General features: G+C 43.5%; 1 protein-coding gene across 1 annotated transcript; it reads right to left on the bottom strand.

The window, feature by feature from the left end:
• Positions 1–9,091: 9,091 nt before the first annotated feature.
• Positions 9,092–9,616, bottom strand: LOC131995887 (histone H2A). Its single transcript, XM_059365165.1, has one exon. It carries the CDS (start codon positions 9,571–9,573, stop codon positions 9,199–9,201), a length of 375 nt encoding a protein of 124 aa, XP_059221148.1. The 5' UTR covers positions 9,574–9,616; the 3' UTR covers positions 9,092–9,198.
• Positions 9,617–22,822: the final 13,206 nt, after the last annotated feature.

The raw sequence follows: 22,822 nt of genomic DNA on the forward strand, positions 1-22,822 counted from the left end.
AAGAGCTCTGGAGAGGACGGCGTGCCGAATTATATACTCCGCAGGACGGATGCGAGAACATGGCGATTCCTGGCAATAACTTTTAATCATTGCCTTAATTTAGGATATTTCCCCGCGAAATGGAAGACTGCGAAAGTGGTCCCAATCTTGAAGCCAGGCAAGGATCCTACGTCACCCGCTGGATATAGGCCCATATCCCTGTTGTCATCAGTTTCTAAATTGTTTGAGATTTTTATTCTTCAGTCAATCAATGATCATGTCGAGGAGTCCCAGGTGCTACGGGAGTTCCAGTTTGGATTCAGGCGATCAACATCTACAACGCATGCACTAATGACCCTGACGAATAGGGTCACAGAGGGAATGAATGACAGGAGTGTGACGATAGCAGCGAGCCTCGATTTTGCTAAGGCCTTTGACACAGTCTGGCATGAGGGCCTGGTTCATAAGATGAGGGGATATGGCTTTGATGGCTTCATCATTGACATGGTGGAAGACTACCTCAAGGGGAGGTCGTTCAGGGTGATGGTGGCTGAATCTAGGTCAGCCTTGAGGAGTGTCAGAGCCGGGGTGCCGCAGGGATCTGTGCTTGGGCCGGTCCTGTACAATCTCTATTTGGCCGATATACCGCAGCCGACTGCAGGTGAGCTGCTTCTGATATATGCGGATGACATCTTGGTGGCATCTACTCATGCTAGGGCAAAAAGGGCTGCCCGGAATCTTGAGGAGTATCTTGAGGTCCTTCAGCGATATTTCACCGAGTGGCGATTGTGTCTAAATATTTCTAAATGCAGGACTATGGTATTCAGGGGGAGGAAGCGGAATCTCTATAGGAATGCCAGGTCCTATGTCCCTAACATCAGGATTGGGAATGAAGCCATCACGAACTATGGGTCGTTGAGGTACTTGGGCGTCACCTTTCAGGAGGACATGGCCTTCACTAGACATGTTGATCGACTATTAGAGAGGGCAAAGAATGCATTCCATGCATACGCTGGTATGATGAAGAAGACAAGTGGATTGAGCAGGAAGGTGAAGCTCTGTATATACAGGCAGGTGGTCAGGCCAACAATGACATATGCATTCCCAGTGTGGAGCTCAATTTCATCGTGCCAAATGGAACGGATAAGGGTCTTTGAGAGGAAGATGCTTCGGTACTCACTGGGCCTTAGGAAGATGATGACGCCGCAAGGACAATTTAGGTCGCCCGCTAACAGGAGGGTATATGGGGCTGCAGGAATACCCAGGATCGACGCATTCATGGTCGGCATGGCCGTCAAGCACATCGATGGATACGCCACACACCCGAATGGGATGGTTCGCGACTCCCTTCCAACACGTCGACGATTCGACAGCCTTAAGACTGCTGGAGGAATCCTCCCTCCCACATGCCTTCTGCACATGGTTGAGGATGGTATGATGTACGACTCGAATGGTCGTCTTATGTACTGCCACAGGAGATATGGGAGACAGGACTTTGACGACCCTGTGTATTGTCTTGATCAATAGTAGCCTGCGGGCTATAAGGTGATTGTAAATATGTAAATAGTCTATTGGATTGGATTTATTTTATTTTGTTCTGATTGATTTATTTTGTTTATTTCTGTATATTATTTGTATATTTTGCTTTTATTTTATTTTGTTTTTGTAAATAGTTAATTTTTGTTCCTTTGCATTGGATTACACATTTTATTTAGTTGATGTTATTAGTTTTAATTAGTTGTAGTTAGCTTGTTAATTAGATTTAGTTTATGGTTAAGGATAGATCCCGATTTTTCCTTTTATTCGGGGGTACAGGACTTTTAATGGATTGCTTCCACAGATATTTAATAGGATATGAATGGGCTGGACTCGATCAGGTCATTATTGGAGAAGAAATGTATATCTCTAGAGAATATTATTTAATAGTTAGAGCATATGAACGCATAGTTATAAGAGAATCTTGTAAACGTAAACATAAGTGAATATGGAAATAAATAAATGCGTAAATGCATGGTAAGTATTAGTTCTTGTGCATAACTTGTGAAGTGAATTTAATTTAAAAAGTGCACACAAACACTGTTAACACTGTAATAGTTGCCTTACAATTCAATTTTTTTTTCAATTTCAAAATAGCGTTTTTTATTTCTGATAAAATCTTCCTATATATGTACAGTTACGCTTACTGTTAAAATCTTACAGGCTACTATTCCAATGTATTACAATTATGGATACTCTTAAACATATAGTATATGACTGCGCTACAAGGCAACAGCCGCTAATCCTTCAAAGAAAAAACAAACATCAACACAGAGGGTAGGTACAAAAAATACAGATTCAAAAAATACCAATTCATTATTTTATAAACTAAATAAAAATTCATTATGACTTAAACTAAGGAAATGAAAGGAAATTAAAAAGTAAAAAGAAAATAAAAAGTACTATTTACACTATTTACAATATAAAAACCACAATGCTCACTGCGGCCATCATCAGACTACTGGCTGGTGTCGTACACCAGATGATTCAGGTCAAAAGAACCATTCAACCTATGATAGAATAGGAGTTGGCCGTCCATAAATACATGCCCAGCGGCAGTAAGCGCTGGAAGAGCGGCAAATGGGAGGTGTCTCCTATCCATGGCGGGTTCGAGGTCAACGTCTCTGCATAAAAGATCCGATACCAGGGCGTTGTCGAGGTTATGGCACATTGTAGCAAACTCTAGGGCACCCCTCATCAAAAACACATCGAGTCTCTCAGAATCATACGTGTCATAAAGCTCCCTGCAGGTCGGTGAGCTAAAGGTCCCATCCCCATGGGAAAAAGGCCACATGCCAAAGCATGAGCGAAGAACACCCCGCTCCCAGACCCTGAGCCTCTCCATATGTCGTGAGGAAATGTCAAACCAGGCAGGAAAGGCATGACAAACGACAGGCCTAATGACCTGTTTATAAATAAGCAGCCTAACCTCCCTGGTAAGGCCCCCCCTCATCCGAAGAAGCCCAGCGTAGGCGAAATACAAACGCCTAGCCTTATCCAGCACATGACGAACGTGTCCCGAGAAATCAAATCTAGTATCGAAGACAACACCTAGGTACCTCAATACAGTGGAGACCTCAATCCTGCCACCCCCGATAAACAAATCGGGAATGTAGCCCCTAAAGTTGGGGAAGACGACCCCTGGCCTACCACGGACCACCAAAGCGGAACACTTCCCCACATTCAACTCCAGCTTCCACCTAGAGTAGAATGCATAAAGCTCATCCAGAAATGAGTTCAACGCCCTCTCCACAGCAGACGCCCTAGCCCCAGAAAATACAACCAGCACGTCATCAGCATAGGCGAGTAGCAAGCCCCCCGAGGGCGGACTAGGGACATCATGGACAAATATGTTAAATAACATAGGCCCTAGCAGAGAGCCCTGAGGCACACCTGCTAGCACCTGTCTCTCAGAAGAGAGACATTCGCCCACTCTAACCCTATAAGTCCTTTCCCTCAGGAAATCCGCCACCATCCTATAAGTCTGACGGGCAAGGCCCAACGACCGGAGCTTAAACAATAAGCCCTCATGCCAGACAGAGTCGAATGCCCTGGCGAAATCCAGACTGACCACAATTGCACCTCGCCCCCGGCCAAGGCCATCCACTACATAGTCCCTAAAGACTGCAAGCGCGTGGGTAGTGGAGTGCCCTGACCTAAAGCCAAACTGAAAATCAGCCAGAATTCGCCTATCCTCAACAAAAGCAGAGACCCTTGCCAGAACAAAGGACTCCAAGATCTTCCCGAACACCGACAGAAGAGAAATCGGCCTATATCCACCACAGCGAGTCAAGTCAGAGCCAGTCTTGGGAACCGGCACAACCACAGCCGTCTTCCATGCCCTTGGAAAATATCCCAAATTAAGGCAGTGATTGAAAAGCACCGCCAAAAATACAAAAACAACGTCGCCAGCCTTCTTAAGTACCACCTCGGGGACACCGTCAATGCCGCAAGATCTCTTCGCAGGCCTACGGGAAATGGCCAAGGCCACATCATCCCGGTCAACAAAACAGCCCTCCCTCCAAAGAGACCTGTCATCAACCACAGACCCGTCAGCCGTCAAGGACGGAGAAAACGAGACAACAGGGGCCCTGTCAGGAATCCTCTCAACAGTCTCTGTAACGAGGCGGTGGATAGGATCCCCGACAAGACCCACCGGAGGATGAGCAGTAGAGCCCATATGAGCGGCCAACAAATCCGCCTTACCAGCATCATCAACAACAGCAGCACCATCCGACCTAAGCAAAGACCCCACAGGCGTAGTAGCAGCAAGCCCGGCAGCCCTCTTAACACGGCCATACGTCCTACAGTCCACCCTAATACGGCCGAGATATCCCCGCACCCGCCCCTCCTCAAACACGCGAATAAGGTCGCGAATAATACATCCAAGATTCCGGACATCAGCCCTAAGCACCAAGGCGCGATCAGGGTCCGGACATCTGCGCAAGGCGCAACGGAGCCTTTTCCGCTCCCGGATGAAGCGCATGATATTGGGCGGAAGTTCACCCATTATCCTGCGCCTCATCCGGACCCGGGGAACAGCCTCCTCTATTGCCTCGGAAAACGCAGAGCCCAGACCGTCAACACACAAATCAATCTCATTGACAGAGGCATTCCGGTCAGTGGGCAAAGCCAAGTGAACGAGACCGTCCCTTAGAACGCGCCTGAAACCACGGACATTAGTCCTATCGAAGTCCAGAAAAGAAGGACCCTCAATCATCGCCAAACCCCCCACAGCTAACTCAAGAAGAATCGCCCTGTGGTCAGACTCAAAGTCAAGCGCCCTACTATTGGAGGCACCTCCGGCCAAGGAAATCCCCGGAGTCCTCAGGAAAAAATCAATGAAAGAACCACCAGAACCATTGGGCCTAGTAGGCCTATCGGCAGCCACAGCGTCCAAGGACGCACCACAAGCCAAGAAATTAAAGAGAGAACGTCCCCTAGAATCAATGACAGAATCACCCCAGAGGGGATGCCTCGCATTGAGGTCACAGCCCACAACAAGCTCACCACCAAGCGCCAATCGAAATACAGGGTCCAGAGCAGAAATCGCAAAGCCAATGCCCGGGCGAAGATATAGCGACACAAAGGAAATTACCGACCCATCGTCCCTCCATACCTTCACCCCACATCCCTCCACAGCCCCCAGTTCGAGAGGAATCAACTCGGAGCGAAAATCCTCCCTGACAAGTACGCCAACACCGCCGCCTCTCCCCGTCGTCCTATCACGCCTGTAAAAGACGTATCCCTCGTACTCAACCCTGTGATGGTCAGTCAGCTTGTGTTCTGCCAGAAGCAGAACATCAGGCCTGTGATCCCTAATAAACAACCTCAAGAAGTGTCTCTTGTCCAGGGAGACAAGAGAATTAACATTCAAGAAGATGCATATCAGGGACCTAACCATCACAGAGTCGATTCAAGAGGGCCGCAAAAGCAGCGTCCCTACCCTTCTCCAACTTCAACCTACGATAGGTTGGGCCAAACTCCCTGAGCACCCGGAAAATCCCAAGGAAATCATCCCCCAGAATCGCCCTACAATCCGCCGCCAAGCCCTCATCAGGAGAGCCCGTTACAGGGCGAGGGGCCGCTGGGGAAGCAGCAGCACCAACAGGACGCCCGCCAAGTGCGACAGCATACGACACCCCAGCACGAATGTCCGCCAACCTAGAGGAACGAGCGCGAGTCCTGTCCCTAGCCTCCTCCTTCCGCGCATTCAAACGGGCCAAGAATTGAATCCGTTTAGGACAAAGTGCACTGCCAGCCGTGTGACCAACAGCACTACAATTTACACAGGAAACTGGTTGTGTCGCCTTCCGAATAACCCCACCTGTCACAGGATCTACAACATCCTGAAGGACATCCTCAGCCTTGGAGCGAATTGAGCAATCAGCAGAAGCATGAGCCAGACCACACTTCACACACCTGAGGGGCATGCCACAATTGGATGCAACGTGCCCGAAGCGTTGACAACGAAAGCACTGAGTAACCCTGGCCAACCTATCCTTCCTGATGCGAACACGACAATGCAACATTCGAGTAATCGCATAAACCGCCCCTATGTCACAACCCCTCTCAATGCGGACAACCCATCTGTCACCAGCAACAGAAATTGCACCAGCGACTCTAGCGCCTAACTCCGCCCTATCAGCAAAGAATTGAGAGATCTCCTCCTGGGAGAACTCAGACGACAACCCCTCAATGACCACCGTGTGGGGAACGAGGGCCTTAGGTGTGTGGGTATGGAACTTGTACCCCCTCTCGGACAGAAGTGACCTAAACCTCTCAAAGCCCGCCAAGACCTTGACCCGCACAGACAAGACCGATTTGCGAACCATACTTATAACAAAATCGCCATGTTTAAATATAGTGTGTAGGAGACCACTCACCTCTTTAACACCAGCATCATAAATGGTGACCGCAGGTAATGAGCCGTCCTTCGTTTTATCCCCAGTAATATTATCAGTAGCAGAATTAACAGCAGCAGCAGCAGTAGCAGCAGCGGCAGCAGGTTGTGCAGTTTTCGTAGTCTCGCCTCGCACGATGGACACGGAAACTTTTCGCTTCCCCTTCTTCGGCTTCTTAGTTTTGGCTGCATTCAAAGCAAGAGCCGCAGCAGAAGTGCTTGCCACAGGCTCCAAGTCATCCTTCTCTGGGTTACCATGGCAACTGGTAACCGCAAGTGGGGCCGGCGTTGCCTCCACTTTCTTCATCTCCCCGGGCAACGGCATTTTGCTACCGGGCAGTGCCACCGGCGGTGTGGACACTGAATCAACATCCATGGACAGGGTAGTAGTGTCACCCTGTCCAGTAACAGCCACACATGCATGACCAGGCTTTGTTAACGTAGCCTGGTATTGGGCATTACTACGCTTGAGCTTCTCAACATCAAGCATTAGGCCTTAAATAACCCGCTGGAAACTGGTCTCACGTTTCTGGAGCTCTCGGATTTGTTGACCGAAAGCTTCCAGTAGCTCCTCCTTTTTGCGCAACAGATCGTTCTTGCGCTCCATCTCTTCACGAGTAATGACAACAAAGTCCTGGTTGGTTGTCATCTTCTTTTCAGGGCAATCCCTTTGAGGGACCCCTTCGCATAGGTCGTCGTGCGATCTCACTGGCATCTTTATTCCAGGCTGTGCAACCAATTAACTCAGGTTACACAGCCAAAAGAATGCCCTTTACAGGGACAATCGCAAAAAATTGCCTCCTTTGCGCTTCTCAAAATTAGAAGGCACCTCGATGGACAAAAGACCAAGTTCGTGTCTTAAGTCTTTCGACACTCAAATGCCGTCGGCAAATGCACAAGTTTGTGTCCTAAGTCACTGGATGCAGAATGCCGTCGGCAAAACAACAGACCAATGAGTAGCTGGCAAACAGGAACACACAACAGGGAGCAATGGAATATTCTTCCAGCTCTATAGGTCACTTCCAAAAGATCTATGTGGCCAAAGGACACACGCGTGAATAAAAGTCTTTTCTTTTTTCAATAAATCCTCTCAAAATCAAGCTTTTTTGCCACCAGTAGATTTACGGGCAGTTTGCTTAGTACGAGCCATTTTTCACTAGAGGTATTTAGTTCACTTCACGATATGCACACAAACACTGTTAACACTGTAATAGTTGCCTTACGGAGCGATTCCCGATATTTATAGAAAAAATTTGGCGGGCTACAGTTTCCAATAAGGGTGTGTGCTGCGTATATGCTTCAACATTTGTATCTGTACACACGAAGTGTATACGAACAACCCCGAAGATAGATCGAAGCGTATGTGTATGTAGTAAATTCAGAGCGGATTTTGTATAAATATGAGGTATCGCAGCATGGTAAGTATTAGTTCTTGTGCATAACTTGTGAAGTGAATTTAATTTAAAAAGTGAAAAAATGACTGGTCGTGGTAAAGGTGGCAAAGGCTTGGGAAAAGGTGGCGCTAAACGTCATCGTAAAGTGTTGCGTGATAACATCCAAGGTATCACCAAGCCTGCAATCAGACGTTTGGCTCGTCGTGGCGGTGTAAAGCGTATCTCTGGATTGATTTACGAAGAAACCCGTGGTGTCCTGAAGGTGTTTTTGGAAAACGTTATTCGTGATGCTGTCACCTACACTGAACACGCTAAGCGTAAAACCGTCACCGCTATGGATGTCGTCTACGCTTTGAAGAGACAAGGCCGCACTTTGTACGGTTTCGGCGGTTAAACATTATCTTGACGCTATTTTGGAGAAAATTTTAAAAACTAAAACAATCGGTCCTTTTCAGGACCACAAAACATATTTAAAAAGAGATATATCTTGTTATAAATTTTTACTAAAAAAAAATACATAAAATTTATTTGAAAATAAATATTACCATTTTTCAATTTGCCGTCGGCCAAAATGTAGCTTCTATAATATACATACATACATGACGAAACTAAAACCGACGCCATTAGAACAATACGATGAAACGATGGTATACAACACTAAAAAGCATACATACACACAGATACCAAAATGCACGCATATACTACCATTAAATGTTTCCTTTGCTTGGAGCTGCTAACTTTGTCACAAATGTACGAAGAGGGACGATCGTAGATACTTCGTTTCGATGTTTTGTTATTACATATGCCAATTTTTTTCAGCATCAGAAAATGAACAATGATTACCATGTGATATTCAAATGTAAAATAAATAGTTTTTACAGTACCCTAATGGTAACATTGATCCTATTAAATGCCGATAATCTTGAGTAGGGTCGATAAAACTAAATTCTTATTATGTTAATGTATGCAAATAGGCGAAATGTTGATGCATGATAATTGATAACTGATAATTATGACATGTATATTAAAAGACCTGCAATAGTCGATAAGATGTAAACATATTTGAAAATGTTTACCTATAAACAATAGATGGCAGATTTTTTTGTATTTACGCCAAAAACAGGATTGTTTAAGGAAATTTCGAATAACGAAATTGCTAGCAAATTACCAAATCGACCAAAAAATATTTTTTTTTAAATTTAACTACAATTAAAATTTTATTTATTATTTAAAACTATTTTTTAAGTAAATTTTCTTGATAAAATAAGGGGTTTGATATAGTTTTTTCTCTTTTAAAAAAATTTTTGTCGTCCTGAAAAGGACGGATTGTTGTTGATTTATACGATGGCCTGTATTTACATTTTTTCTTTGATGCTCGTAGATAATTTAAGCCTTCTTTTCGGTCTTCTTGGGCAAGAGAACAGCTTGGATGTTTGGCAATACACCACCTTGAGCAATGGTGACACCGGACAGCAATTTGTTCAATTCTTCGTCATTACGGATAGCCAATTGCAAGTGACGGGGGATAATTCTTGTCTTCTTGTTGTCACGAGCAGCGTTGCCAGCCAATTCAAGAACTTCAGCGGCCAAATACTCCATGACAGCAGCCAAGTAAACTGGAGCTCCGGCACCAACACGTTCAGCATAGTTGCCTTTGCGCAACAAACGATGGATACGACCGACGGGGAATTGAAGACCAGCACGGTTGGAACGGGACTTTGCCTTTCCCTTAACTTTGCCACCTTTACCACGACCAGACATTTTTAGTTATTTTTTTTTTAATTCACTTCACTTAGCACTGAAACACAAATGATATTAGTTCGCATTTTTTTTTTTTTTTTTGCCTTACGTTTGATTTATTTATTTCCATATTCACTTATGTTTACGTTTACAAGATTCTCTTATAACTATGCGTTCATATGCTCTAACTATTAAATAATATTCTCTAGAGATATACATTTCTTCTCCAATAATGACCTGATCGAGTCCAGCCCATTCATATCTTATTAAATATCTGTGGAAGCAATCCATTAAAAGTCCTGTACCCCCGAATAAAAGGAAAAATCGGGATCTATCCTTAACCATAAAATAAATCTAATTAACAAGCTAACTACAACTAATTAAAACTAATAACATCAACTAAATAAAATGTGTAATCCAATGCAAAGGAACAAAAATTAACTATTTACAAAAACAAAATAAAATAAAAGCAAAATATACAAATAATATACAGAAATAAACAAAATAAATCAATCAGAACAAAATAAAATAAATCCAATCCAATAGACTATCTACATATTTACAATCACCTTATAGCCCGCAGGCTACTATTGATCAAGACAATACACAGGGTCGTCAAAGTCCTGTCTCCCATATCTCCTGTGGTAGTACATAAGACGACCATTCGAGTCGTACATCATACCATCCTCAACCATATGCAGAAGGCATGTGGGAGGGAGGATTCCTCCAGCAGTCTTAAGGCTGTCGAATCGTCGACGTGTTGGAAGGGAGTCGCGAACCATCCCATTCGGGTGTGTGGCGTATCCATCGATGTGCTTGACGGCCATGCCGACCATGAATGCGTCGATCCTGGGTATTCCTGCAGCCCCATATACCCTCCTGTTAGCGGGCGACCTAAATTGTCCTTGCGGCGTCATCATCTTCCTAAGGCCCAGTGAGTACCGAAGCATCTTCCTCTCAAAGACCCTTATCCGTTCCATTTGGCACGATGAAATTGAGCTCCACACTGGGAATGCATATGTCATTGTTGGCCTGACCACCTGCCTGTATATACAGAGCTTTACCTTCCTGCTCAATCCACTTGTCTTCTTCATCATACCAGCGTATGCATGGAATGCATTCTTTGCCCTCTCTAATAGTCGATCAACATGTCTAGTGAAGGCCATGTCTTCCTGAAAGGTGACGCCCAAGTACCTCAACGACCCATAGTTCGTGATGGCTTCATTCCCAATCCTGATGTCAGGGACATAGGACCTGGCATTCCTATAGAGATTCCGCTTCCTCCCCCTGAATACCATAGTCCTGCATTTAGAAATATTTAGACACAATCGCCACTCGGTGAAATATCGCTGAAGGACCTCAAGATACTCCTCAAGATTCCGGGCAGCCCTTTTTGCCCTAGCATGAGTAGATGCCACCAAGATGTCATCCGCATATATCAGAAGCAGCTCACCTGCAGTCGGCTGCGGTATATCGGCCAAATAGAGATTGTACAGGACCGGCCCAAGCACAGATCCCTGCGGCACCCCGGCTCTGACACTCCTCAAGGCTGACCTAGATTCAGCCACCATCACCCTGAACGACCTCCCCTTGAGGTAGTCTTCCACCATGTCAATGATGAAGCCATCAAAGCCATATCCCCTCATCTTATGAACCAGGCCCTCATGCCAGACTGTGTCAAAGGCCTTAGCAAAATCGAGGCTCGCTGCTATCGTTACACTCCTGTCATTCATTCCCTCTGTGACCCTATTCGTCAGGGTCATTAGTGCATGCGTTGTAGATGTTGATCGCCTGAATCCAAACTGGAACTCCCGTAGCACCTGGGACTCCTCGACATGATCATTGATTGACTGAAGAATAAAAATCTCAAACAATTTAGAAACTGATGACAACAGGGATATGGGCCTATATCCAGCGGGTGACGTAGGATCCTTGCCTGGCTTCAAGATTGGGACCACTTTCGCAGTCTTCCATTTCGCGGGGAAATATCCTAAATTAAGGCAATGATTAAAAGTTATTGCCAGGAATCGCCATGTTCTCGCATCCGTCCTGCGGAGTATATAATTCGGCACGCCGTCCTCTCCCGAGCTCTTCTTATTATTCATTCTCTGGAGGACAGCTCCAATCTCCGCAGGTTTAATCAAACGGAATGGACCCTCCGTGGTAACCGAAGCATCAGCCATATTCCTTTCATTGAAGTCCATTTTAGGAGCATAGGTTCTCGATGCAAATTCAGGAATCCTGTTCGACATCTGGGGTGTTGCAGCGTTTTGAGCCTTGGCAAATTCGTCAGCTATAACATTCGCCTTTCCTTCATCAGTCGTAACCTGGTTACCGCTCTCCTCAATTAGATTCTTGATCCTGTTACGTCTTCTAGCGCCACTAATGCTCTTGAGTTTCCTGAACATTTCATTGTTAGGTTTTATACCCTCCAACATCCGAATATAACTCTCTTCTTCAAAGCGAGCGATGCGCTGAGCGATAATATTCCCCAGATTCTTTATAATAGCACCGAGGGTCGAGGCTTCCTGTTGATCTATGATTCTATGTCTCCTTCTTCGTAGGGTCTTTTTTCTGTTTATGAGGTTCACAATGTCCTCAGGCAGGCTTCTCAAGGTCCCTTTATATGGCCTAATTCTCTTCATACTACTATTCATTGCCTCGGAGAAAGCCGTATCCATTCCTTCAATCGCCCTGTCCACTTCGTCCTTCGTGACAATCCTTGTCGTAGGCAACTCATACTCGCGGAGGCCCTCGGTTAGTGTATCATTCAGGGCTCGGATCCTTAAACTACCAAAATCAAAAATCTCCCTTGGCCGGCACTCCTCAATATCAATATCGGTTGTCTCCAAGAGCACTGCTCTATGATCCGAGTCAAAATCAAGCGTCTCTAGGCCCCTGTAGTCCCGGGCCGAGTCCGCAAGTCGCAGTCCACTCGTCTTCATGAACACGTCAATGAAAGACCTTGTCGATGCAGTAACTCTTGTTGGCCCCTCAGTCCTTAGGAGTGAAATAGTGGGAGTCATCCTCAACCACTCGTGAAGTATGCGGCCGTTCCTATTAATATCGTCTCCACCCCAGTCAACATGCTTAGCGTTCAGGTCACCGCCTATCACCGCCTCGGCAGGACCTATAAGATCTGCAAGCCCATCCAGTGCCCCACTAGGCAAGATGTCAGTTGGTCTATTATACAGAGAGACAAAATACGTATATCCCCCAGAAATCCTCACCTTGACGACCGTACACTCAATCCCGTCTAGATTGCATTCACATCCCTCAGCCATCATATTCGATCTCACCAATATCGCAGTACCTCCGCCCCTCCTGCCATTAGTCCTGTCCCGTCTGAAGCAATTGTAGCCATCAATCTCAAACACATGTCTACTCGAAAGTCCATGTTCCGCCATCATCAAAACATCCGGTTTATGTCGATCCATAAACATCTTGAGATAGTGTCTCTTTTGGCGAGACACTATAAAATTCACATTTATAAAAATAGTCTTAAATCCGGACATCAAGGCGCATGGATAACAATAGCCCATAGAGCGCACGGGTCCTCTCATCATCGTTCCTAAGTTGTCGATATGTGTCAGCATATGCCCCAATTTTCCTGATGCAGGTCATTAAATCACCACCAAGGAGACGCCTACATTCACCGTCAAAGTGGTCCAGTGCCCTGTCAATGCCGCCAGAGGGAGCAGCTCGAGCAGTATCCGCTGAAGATCCCATACGTACTCCACGGGCCATATCAGCAAACGACCCACCTCTGCCATCAATGGGAGGAGGGGGAGGAGCCACAATCGTCGTCCTGCGTCCCGGTGCTCTCCTGGCGGTTTTCTTCTGAAGCAGTTCTAACCGTTTTGGACATTCCTTGGAACTGGCCACATGTCCATCAGTCCTACAATTGACACAGTGGACAGGGACGCCAATAGTCTTAACAATACGACCCGTAGACGGCTCAGTCACCACATTCTCCATCGTGTTCAGATCCCTCTCAGGAATGCTGCAATTGTCTGGCCCATGCGAGCCTCCACACTTAACGCAACGGAATACCATCTTGCAATTCGTCGATATATGCCCAAACCGCTGGCAATTTCTGCATTGCGTCAGGCCACCCGACTTATGCCTCTTCACGTTAACCCGACAATGTAGTATATACTGCAGTCTCTTAAAGCCGGCGACGTCAGACCCATTCCCCAATTGGACGATCCAGCGATCCCTTTCCAACTTAATAATCTTCAAGACGTCCAATTCAAGTCCACAGCCCTCCAGAAACTGCCGAAGGTCCTCAATGTCATACGTACCAGACAAGCCCCGTATCATAAGGGAGAAAGGCCTCAATTCCCTTGGTGTAAAGGTAAAAAAGTTCAAACCTAGCTCCGTCAAGAAATCCTTGGTCTTAACGTGATCCTCCATCTTGCTCAGATACAAGCCAACTAAGTTCCTGTTCACTAACTTAATACTAAACAAGGAGTGTCCTAGATGCCTAGTCAAACCATCAATCATCTCCTTAGGATTGCCTCCATATACCCTAATAACAGGTGGGCTGGACTTACCTTTACCACGTGTATTCATCTGCGCACTTGGTTCGCCACTGCTTGCCTGCGCCACTCTGTTGTCATCATCAGTCATCCTTCTCTCGGGTAATTTGACTGGAATAGTTGCCTTCTTGATAGCACCCTTGTTGGTTCCCATGGTTGGTTTATCGTTTTCGGATGCCTTCACCCATACTTCTTTCTGTGGTACCACAGTCTTCTTAGGAATCATCTTCGCAGTGTCAAAGCTTTCGGCTGCTTTGACCGACAATATATCTTTATTTAGGGCGGCAGCTTCGTTGACGACCTCCATGTCATCGCCATTGTTTGAGCTGCTTCCATTATTCATGGTGCCATGTATATGACCTTGGCCATCATTGGCAACAGTCGATGATGCCATACAAGTATTAACATTGGCCTGCATAAGTAAGCGTAATTCGGTCACTTCCTTAGCAAGTTGATTTTTCTCCTCCTGTAGTTTCTCAATTGTCTCCATAAATTGAGACGTAATCAATTCAATGCGGAAATCCTCATATTGGGAATCACTTCCACTTCCGCTGCCACTCTTCTTCTTCTTCTTACGCTTGCGTTTCAGGATCTCATTGGTGGAGAGACCCCCATCAGACGTACATGTATCGTTTGTTTTCATATTGGCTCCTTTAGGACCTGAAGCTGTCTTATTATTCTGATTTTGAGCAGTGCCCTGTGCATGCTCAGTAAGTATACTGTAGTAATTTTCACCAGCCATTAGTTCATGATGACGGTCAGAACTATTTGTGGCCTGATTGCCAGTCTCTAATGGCGCACATGAGAAATGTGCGCCGGTATTGTTTCTGTGGTCTCTCTGCTTCTCCACTGGTACGTATCAATCGAGGCAAGTGACTACTATCACTTCTCAAAATTTCAAGTGATGTTTCACAAATCACTAACTACTATGTGATTCTCAATGTTTGTACTTAATAAAAGTTTTCAATGGTGACTACTATCACTTCTCATAAATTTGAATGAGGTAACACAATTTTAAAGACTACTATCACTTCTCAAAAGTTCGAGTGACTTATCAAATTTGTCAAAGTGTTCTGCGCTTACTATGCGCTTCTCACTAATAGCACTTAACCAATCAAAAGATCACTGGTTGAGATTAAAATTTGTCATCAAACACAAGGCTGAGATTAAAATTTGTTATTAAACACTTGAAACTATCCGCAAATTGATCTTCACTGCACAAGAGCTTAACAATGAATTAATATTAATGAATGAATATTAGTTCGCAGCATGAACTGCAGTATTTATACTTTCGGATCCAACGTGTAGCTAATTTTAGAGGGTTGTTTTCGTAAACATAGCGACTGTTTTCGTCTACCTGAATATCTTGTGCATGAAATGGTTTAAATATTCCGAGTAAGCCATCAAACACACAAAATCGTGAACAGTGTTAAAAGTGTTTGTGTGACTTAAAAAAAAACCAAGTGAAAATGCCTCCAAAAGCCAGTGGTAAAGCAGCAAAGAAGGCCGGCAAAGCCCAAAAGAACATCACTAAGGGTGACAAGACCAAGAGACGCACCAAGCGTAAGGAGAGTTATGCTATCTACATTTACAAAGTGTTGAAGCAAGTCCATCCCGATACTGGTATCTCCTCAAAGGCCATGAGCATCATGAACAGTTTCGTCAACGATATCTTTGAACGTATCGCCGCCGAAGCCTCCCGTTTGGCTCACTACAACAAGCGTTCCACCATCACCAGTCGGGAAATCCAAACTGCCGTCCGTCTATTATTGCCCGGTGAGTTGGCTAAGCACGCTGTCAGTGAAGGTACCAAAGCCGTTACTAAGTACACCAGCTCCAAGTAAATGGCATACTTATTTCGTCGTACAATATTTTCCCTACAACATCAAAGGCCCTTTTCAGGGCCACAAAATAAATTAAAAAAGAGACTTAATTCGTTATTCAACTAAAATTAATTTATATTTACAAATTTAAAGAAAAAATATATCTACCACTCACCCTCACATTGCCCTTATTACTTTTTTAAAATAAAATATGTATACTACCCATACTCTAATATTGCCCTCCTTGCTTAGCACCATCTACATCTACAGTAATATGATCAACACATATTGCTCTTATGCTCAAACACTCGGTATGCAACGTTGTATTGATGTTCGAGTATATGTGAGCGTGTGTGTTGATACTAAATTTTTTAGGGATGTATACTAGTATGTTAGCGTGAAATGGTGTAGAGATGTATATGTGGACTTATGCGTTTGTACGCGAGATCTATGGGTAGGTATGCTCGTAAAGAATGAAATAGGTATGCTAAGTGCGATTTTTGAAGGGAATATTGTACGCCACTCTCTTATTGGTTAGGTATGCTAAATGAGATTTTCTTTAACATTAAGTGATTTTCATAATTCTTAGTAATTGCTTTGGTTTATGACCCTAAGTGAAACAGTTAATCCAGTTGCGGAAAAAATCCCATTTAACATGTGATTACTTAAATTTTCTTAAAGGGTAATTTATTCCCATATTAGGTAACAATGGTATTAAAAGATTTCAACAGATGTTTTACAGCTACGAAAAGGGCTGTGATTAGCTTTTCCCTTAAAATTAACATAGTATTTATTAGGTAATTAAAAAATTGTTCGAGTTAAATTTGGTCTCTTTTTAAAAAATTTTTTGTAGCCCTGAAAAGGGCTGTTAGATATACTGCTTTCGAATATCGAAAATAATCATTTTGACATGATAAGTAATTTTGCATGGAAAAATTACTTCTTAGCGGCGGTCTTCTTGGCAGCTGGCTTCTTTGCTGCGGCAGCCTTTTTGGGCTTGGCAGCGGTGGTTTTTGCCTTGGGTGCCTTTGGTTTAGTGGCTGATGCTTTGGCGGCTGTTTTTGCGGGTTTAGCTTTAACTGTACCTGTCTTTTTGGCAGTTTTAGCCTTGGCCTTTTCGGTCTTCTTCTTCTCGGCGGTCTTTTTAGCAGCGGAAGGCTTCTTTGCAGCGGCTTTCTTTTCACCGGCTGCCTTTTTGGGTGCTGCTGCCTTCTTTTTCTTATCACCGGCTGGGGCCTTCTTCTTCTTTTCAGCGCTCTTTGCTTTAGGTTCCTTCGAGGCAGATGGGGACAATTTGAATGAACCGGAGGCACCCTTACCTTTAGTTTGGATCAATTTTCCACTAGCAACAGCGCTCTTCAAGTACTTCTTGATGAATGGGGCCAATTTTACAGCATCAACTTTGTATGTGCTGGCCAAGTATTTCTTGATGGCAGGCAATGAGGAACCACCACGTTCTTTCAATGTTTTGATGGCAGCATCGACCATTTGTTGGGTTGGTGGATGGCTTGGGGCAGCAGAGGGTTTCTTTGCCTTGGCAGCGGCTTTCTTAGGTGCCTTTTTCTCAACAGCGGCGACTGGAGATGCGGTGGCTTCAACAACGGCGGCGTCAGACATGATTTCACTTATATTTTTCTTTTTAAACACACTTTAACACTTTGTAAATATACACTCACTACTGGTGTACGCTGATTGGTTGAAAATATGGTTTCAACCTTTAGACTAGTGATGGCTGGGTACATCGAAATTATGAGAAGTACATAGTAGTCAACTACGAAATTTTGCGAAACGTTGTGTGGAAGCGAATAAAAATTTTTACAAAAGTTTTCACAGAATTATTCATTTTACGATGAGATAGTAACAATTTCTTTTAATTTTTTATACAATTCTTCTAGTAGAGATATCCAGCTAATCATTAAAGAAAATCCGAGTTAATTATCTTTAAGCGTTACCGAGTTATAAGGGTTTGAGTTGAAAGTTTATAAAAATGTTATGATAAAATTGTAACTAAATTATAAAAATTTTCCAATTTTTATTGAAAATTGGTTTTTATAAAAATTTAGTATGGAATCTTGATATGTTTTCTTGAAAGAAGTGTAAAAAAAAGTGAAAATTTGGATGATTTTCATAGTGAAATAATCGATTTTATTATGTAGTCTATGACAGTTGAATTCACCATATTGGCGTATTTTCCATGAATAAAAGTTTTTCTGCAAATTAATTTGAAAGCTCTAATGTAAAAATGTTTTAGGAAAATTTTATCATAAAATATTATAGAAATGATAGATTTCTATTAAAATGTTACATAATTTGTAAAAAGTGTACGTTTGTTACGAAAAGTCTAAAATATTACGATGCTATGTTATACCAACGTCGTTGGCTATGCAAAATGTGCGGTGAGCTCTATTGCATTTATTATAAAATATTTTTTTCTATATAAAGTGGACTTGAAACTAAATAAAAAATTTAAAAATGTAAATTCTAAACAATGTATTGTTGCAATTACAAATTTAAAAAAAAATATATTTTTTTTTTTGGAAATTAAACACAAATTGAAAAATGCCCTTGTCTAAGCAAGCAAATGTAGAACAGTTGCATACCGAACGAAATCTATTTCCCTTTAATAATTTAAAATATTAAAATACTATTTTATTCTTTTTAAAACAGTTTTTAGAATAGCAAAAAATATCATTTGTTTAAAAATAATAAAAAATACAGAAAAAATTTATATTCAATGTATCTAAATTATCTATTTAAAGTTAAAATTCTCTCGAATGTATTGGCCTGCCTGTTTTTATCTTCATTCATTCTTGTTATGTAGCTACTACGAAAAATCAAATTTTGCAAAAAGAATAACAGCAAATATACTGTTGCTAATAGAAAATAAAAAATTTCAATTCCACATAAAAAGTAAATTAAATAATTTTTTTTTAAAAAAAGTTTTTGATTTCGCTCCATGTTTTGAAACCCAATATTACCAAAAGTAAAACGCATAGAAAAGAAAAATTTTTTTTTAATAAAAATAGTGTATTTTTCCATCCCCAAAAAAAGACTATATTTATTTATTTTAATAAAAATAAAAAGGTGTAAGTTTTGAATAAATTTTTTTCTCTTTTTTATAAAAATATTGTGGTCCTGAAAAGGACCGATTGTTTTTGTAAAAAAAAGTTGGCTTTTAAAATGTCAATAATTTAAGCACGTTCTCCACGAATACGTCTGGCCAATTGGATATCCTTGGGCATGATGGTGACACGCTTGGCATGGATGGCACACAAGTTGGTATCTTCGAAGAGACCGACCAAGTAGGCTTCGCTAGCTTCTTGCAAGGCCATGACAGCAGAGCTCTGGAAACGCAAGTCAGTCTTGAAATCTTGGGCAATTTCACGAACCAAACGTTGGAAAGGCAATTTGCGGATCAACAACTCAGTACTCTTCTGGTAGCGACGGATTTCACGCAAAGCAACGGTACCAGGGCGGAAACGATGTGGCTTCTTAACACCACCGGTGGCTGGTGCGCTCTTACGAGCAGCTTTGGTAGCCAATTGCTTACGAGGGGCTTTGCCACCAGTAGATTTACGGGCAGTTTGCTTAGTACGAGCCATTTTTCACTAGAGGTTTTTAGTTCACTTCACGATATGCACACAAACACTGTAATAGTTGCCTTACGGAGCGATTCCCGATATTTATAGAAAAAATTTGGCGTGCTACAGTTTCCAATAAGGGTGTGTGCTGCGTATATGCTTCAACATTTGTATCTGTACACACGAAGTGTATACGAACAACCCCGAAGATAGATCGAAGCGTATGTGTATGTAGTAGATTCAGAGCGGATTTTGTATAAATATGAGGTATCGCAGCATGGTAAGTATTAGGATTCAGTGTTTGGTGCTCGAAGCGTAAACATCAAGAGCGGATAACTGAAAGTGGAAGTGACAACAAATTTTAATCTCGAAGATAGTTCGAACAAATTTTAATCTCAAACTGAAACGAAATTGAAATTTCTTAAGTGCCTTAAGTGAGAAGAAATAGTAGGCACCAGTGCTGCGCAAAGGACAATAATTTGCATTTTGGTGCCTTTAAAACTTGAGAAGCAAGAGTAGGCATCAGTGCTGGAATTTTTACAAAAACCATCAGATGACGTCCCTTTCGATTTTGAAAATCGCATAGGAGGCGGTCAAAACACGAAGATGGAGAAGTTAAGCGAAGTAGTGGCTAATGCCTCAAATATTATTGCTGGCAACGAAATAGCACGCAAATCTGAGAAGAGAAAATCCACTGAAAAGGATTATCATTATAATAACATAAGATATGAAGCAAAAATAAGAGAACAAAATAAGCAAATCGAGGTTCTTAATACGAATCTCAAGATGACCACGGAGAAGTTTGTGGAAGCAGATGCAAAAAGATTGCACGCGGAAAAGCGAGTAGATGATCTGGAAGCTAAGTTAAACAGCCTCATGAAAGACCTAGCGGGCAAGGAAGTCCGTGTTAATCTACAACTGCCGAGAGAGTGGGCAACAGCAGATTCATATCAGCCCAATACTACTAAGAAGGATGACTGGAATGTTGATTCTAATTTAATTAATGGTGATGTGTCAGTGGGAAGCCGTAGCACTGATATACCGGAGAATAGCCAAGTAACTCCGATGGAGGAAGAAGCTGCTACTGCCGTGCAGCGGGACAATGAAGAAGCTGTGAATGCCGAACAGCAAATGGATGGTGAAGCTGGTTTCATCAAGGTGCCGTCTAGAAGAAGTACTGGAGCAATTCCGAAACAGACAGCAAAGAAGTCCACGAAGGATCATAATATGAATACGAAGAGTAACGAGGATAAAGGTAAGGCCAGTCCACCTATGATAAAAATATACAATGTTAATATTAAGAACCTCACGAAAGAGATTACAGGGCTGTTAGGTCACAGCATATTCACACTTAATATTGTAAATAGGAACATGATAGGTTTGATGGTAGGGACGGTTCAAGACCATACCATGGTCAAACAATACCTTGAGAGGGAGAAGATCTCATTTTTTACGTTTACGCCTAAGATTTTAAGGCCATATTCGCTTGTAGTGAGAGGACTCTCAGACACGTATGACGTGGATGACCTCAAGGAGTTCATTGAGGAGAGAAAACTGAATCTGAAGGTAGTCAACATTATTAAGGCATTTAATGACAGGTGGATAGTGCAGCTGGATAGGGAGTCTGACATCGGCGCATTTAGGAAACTACGATACCTCCTTAACTGTAGGGTCTCGATAGGTAGGTACAGGAAGAAGGGCATAACACAATGCAGAAATTGCCAGAGATTCGGGCATGCATCTACCAATTGCAGTATGCCATACCGCTGCGTTAAATGCGGAGGCGACCATGGCCCAGGAAAATGTGCAGTTCCCAATAAGGAACAGGAGAAAGAGGTGCTGAAGACAGATCCTAAGACAGGACAAGTTGTGAAGACAGTGGAGCACCCAGTAAGGTGTGTGAACTGTGGGAACGAGGGCCACGTGGCAAGTTCGAAGCAGTGCCCGGTCCGACGGAGGATATTGGAAGGAAGAACCGGAAATCGAAAGGTCGTTGTTAATATGGCGCCACATGCTGGTGTGGCACCTACGACTGTTGAGATCCCTTTATCGCGAAATACCGCCTCATCAGTGGGTGCGACAAAGGCTATACCGAAGAATAATAGTACTGTTTCCTATGCGGGCGCAGTAAGGAACAGGTCGACGGACGGTGGTGCATCCCCAGCGACTGCTACGGATATTACAGGAACCGTGACACACACCATGAGGTTCTTCGATGGAGAATGTGAGAGACTTCTAGGCGGGGACTTCCTCACTATATTTAACAAGGTTGGCGGTTATCTTGCTGACTACAGGAGATTGAAGACCGATGAAGAGAGGACACGTGCCATGGTAGGGCTTATGGCGACTCTAGTGATGGACAGATAATGACCTATAAGTGCATCTTTATTAATGCGAACTCGCTGGTGTCCAGATGTAAGAGACACTATATGCAGATGTTTTTAGATCGTCATAAGCCCGATGTGTTGCTGGTGGCGGAACATAAATTGACTAGTAGGAATAGGATATGTTTTAAAGGATATAGATCCTTTATAGGAAATAGGACAGGCGGAGGCGGTGGTGGCACCGCTATTTTTATGAGGGAGGGAATAAGAGGTGAGAGGATATCGGCGGACCTAGGCAGGATAGAAAATACTGTAGTCAGGGTGAGTACAGTCAATGGAAGAGGATTTATTATAGCGTCTCTATACCTGAGACCACTGGATACACTGAGGATGGCAGAATTGGAGGCCTTGAAGGGTCTTATAGGTGCAGACGAGGCGATCATAGGGGCAGACCTGAATGCCAGACATGTGCAATGGGGAGATCATACTGATAATGGCAGTGGCAGGACATTGGCGAGGTGGTTGGAGCGCGAAACCATACTAGTACTGAGAAGAACGGCGGGACCGACAAGAATTGCGGCGCAATCCCGCTCATATATAGATTTCTTCTTGACGACAGTCGGGATAGTGAGGACAGAGATCGAAAGGAGCGAAGGCGGCCTTCGGACGCTGGATTTCGAGTCAGATCATATGGCTGTTCAGCTCGATGCTGAGATGGAGACGCTAGCCACGAGGACACCTACAGAGATGTATGACTATACCACAATTAGAACGCAGGCATTCAATGCCAGGCTTGCTGCTGAACTGGCGACATGTGCGTTGCCGGATGATCGCAACGTAAACACGGAGGAGATAGATGCCGCTGTGGAGGGTGTAACAGTGGCCTTCAAATCTGCAATGGAGGAAAGTATCCGGAAGTTTAGGCCCAGGAATGGTTTAATGCGAGAGTTACCCGGTGACATCTTGAATCTTATTTCGCAGAAGAAGACCTTGAGGAGAAG

This window comes from Stomoxys calcitrans, chromosome 3, assembly GCF_963082655.1.
Source record: "Stomoxys calcitrans chromosome 3, idStoCalc2.1, whole genome shotgun sequence".
Classification (NCBI taxonomy): Eukaryota; Metazoa; Arthropoda; class Insecta; order Diptera; family Muscidae; genus Stomoxys; species Stomoxys calcitrans.

What these genes read in the sequence shown, in the direction of transcription:
- LOC131995887 (XM_059365165.1), bottom strand. Translation starts at nt 9,573, where the DNA reads ATGTCTGGTCGTGGTAAAGGTGGCAAAGTTAAGGGAAAGGCAAAGTCC.